The 2,304-nt window shown below is 34.3% G+C and overlaps 1 protein-coding gene across 1 annotated transcript in view; it reads right to left on the bottom strand.

The window, feature by feature from the left end:
• The window catches only part of LOC119584982 (kinesin-like protein KIF13A), a gene marked incomplete at its 5' end in the record, with an annotated part of 70,347 nt that overhangs the window by 30,644 nt on the left and 37,399 nt on the right, over positions 1–2,304 (bottom strand). The window contains 1 exon segment of the mRNA XM_037933590.1: positions 524–666. Within this exon segment, the coding sequence (XP_037789518.1) occupies positions 524–666 (143 nt within the window).

Below are 2,304 nucleotides of genomic sequence, written 5' to 3'. Positions count from 1 at the left end.
CACCTGATTCAAACACTTATAATAAAAATAAACCATATAGTTTGCATATAATTAACAAGAAGTTTATATTCATGTCTGTCTGAAGAATAGGGAAAAATTGTGATAAAATTTTATGGATATGTTATAAAACATTGTCTACATAGATTCCCAAACACTGCAAACTTATTCAACTTGCATTTGTATGTTACTTACACCATTAATTTGAAATAATTCCATGGAATAACCACATTATCTGCCAAATGTGCTAAAAAAAAAAATCCTACATACATAGATTCACCTCACATATATAAAACCTTTGTAAAAAAAAAAAAAAAAGTTGATTTTGAATTACTTGGAAAATGATATATGATTTTAGCCTTCCATTCCTGTACTGTAAAGAGGTTTCACTGTAAAATTATATCAAAAGCAATAAGGAAAAAGCAACTTGATTGGTTAATTCACAATCTACATTGTTAAAGGGAAATTAACCAAATAACAAATGATATTCAAATAGAAAATGTAAAAAATATTCCAGTCTACTCACATGAGAAAAGTTTGGGACGGATGCAGTCTTCCTCATGAGTGGCCTTCCAGCCGACTGGAGCAGCTCTTTCACAGCTACGTTTTGCCGCAATCTGTCCAGCATTAGGATGGATTCCACTGACGTTACTCCCTTGGTGTATTTTTCTGGTTTGAGGAAAGTTACTTTGGTGGTTAGGCAGTCTTATAAAGCCAAATATTTTGTGATATATCATGGTATATTCTTATGGTTTGTGCACAAAGAGGGATTAGGCATGCTTATAAAACCTAAAAAGTTTTAGCAGATAGTCATTTATTTTATTGGTTCTAAGAGCTATCAGGTATGCTTATAAAGCTAGATAAGCATACCTGGTGTATCTTGATGCTCTAATATAGTGAAAGGTAGTAGTTGTGCATTATCAAACCAAATGGTTGTAGTGCGTTTTTCTCCTTAATTATATGCAGCTACCCCAATCCAAAAACTAGACTGGATCTAAGACTGATGATACCAAGACATTACGTTACTACTAGTATTTAGGCAGCATATCAGATATACAGTTTTGGTCCAGGGGTCTAAAAGAATACTTATAACACCTTGACAGTGGGTGACATGCCATTATCTCATGGGGTAAAATCCCAGATACTGGGTGATGCCTTATTAAATAATGGGCTTTTGTTCCAACTGTCAAACAGCATGGCATGATATGTCAAGATATTATGAATCAGGTGCTTATTCTTTTCAAGGATAAACACCTTTCAGTTTTTGGGGGGGTTGGATAAAGGCATGGGATATCTGGAAACCTAAGATTAAGTAATATGATGTCATGTTGAAATTAGTTCTTGTTATGTTCTAACAAGAGTGTTTTGGGTTCCTACTTTTTTTCCTGTGACAAGGTATGATCTGATAGATCAGTAAGTGTATAATCCTAGAATCATGCAAGGGATAATCAATTTTTGCTTGACTAAACCTATGCCATGCCACGCTCTTGCAAAAGCCCTTTGGGCCAATTCATGCATTTGACTATAGTGAGGAACGAAGTGTGCAACTGTGAGATAAACAATCGCCCCAGCATGGAGATGTGCACACATAACACACTCTCATCTTCAATCAACTTTACAAAAAAAACTTGTCCATCACCAAGGGTTAAGGATCGTCTTAACTTCCTTGAAACAAGCAAGACTACACAGGTCTATAGATATGACAAGCATAACCTTTTACAACCTAAATTTTCCTTTGAAATTCTTTAAACTTTTAATACTGCAGATGTTATTCATAATAGCCATACCAAATCTAAATCTAGGAAAGCTATCTTTATGAACCAAGAGAAGAGTTTACTCTCCAAAAAGCAAAAAATAATACAAGTATAACAAAAACTCCATATAAAGGAAATGGAATAACAAGATCAATAACATCTATGGGGTTTAAGATTTGTGTCTCCTACATCAATTTCCTATTTGTTTTTGTTGACACCGAGTAAATGGAGCTGCCTTTTAACTCTTTTATTACAGAAAGATATTCACATATAGACTCTAATAATCCTTTCCACAGGAGGAGAGATATATCAACACTAATTCTCTAATAGGTTATTTTTTATTGATATCAATTTAGTATTTTTCTTCTGCCACTCTTCTTGTTATATATAAGGCTAACAAGGAAAGTAAAAACAAAACATTCCTTTAACCCATTGCCTCTGGGAGAATATGGGGTTGACTTGGCCTCCACTCCAGGTAGTACATGCCCAACTGAGCTTGGTTTTACTGGATAAATATATAACAGAAAGAGAGCACCATCTTCCACGCAAGGCA

This window comes from Penaeus monodon, chromosome 19 (genome assembly GCF_015228065.2).
Source record: "Penaeus monodon isolate SGIC_2016 chromosome 19, NSTDA_Pmon_1, whole genome shotgun sequence".
In the NCBI taxonomy this organism is placed as follows: Eukaryota; Metazoa; Arthropoda; class Malacostraca; order Decapoda; family Penaeidae; genus Penaeus; species Penaeus monodon.
Note: the sequence above shows the minus strand (reverse complement) of the source record. Positions and strands in the feature narration are given on the sequence as shown.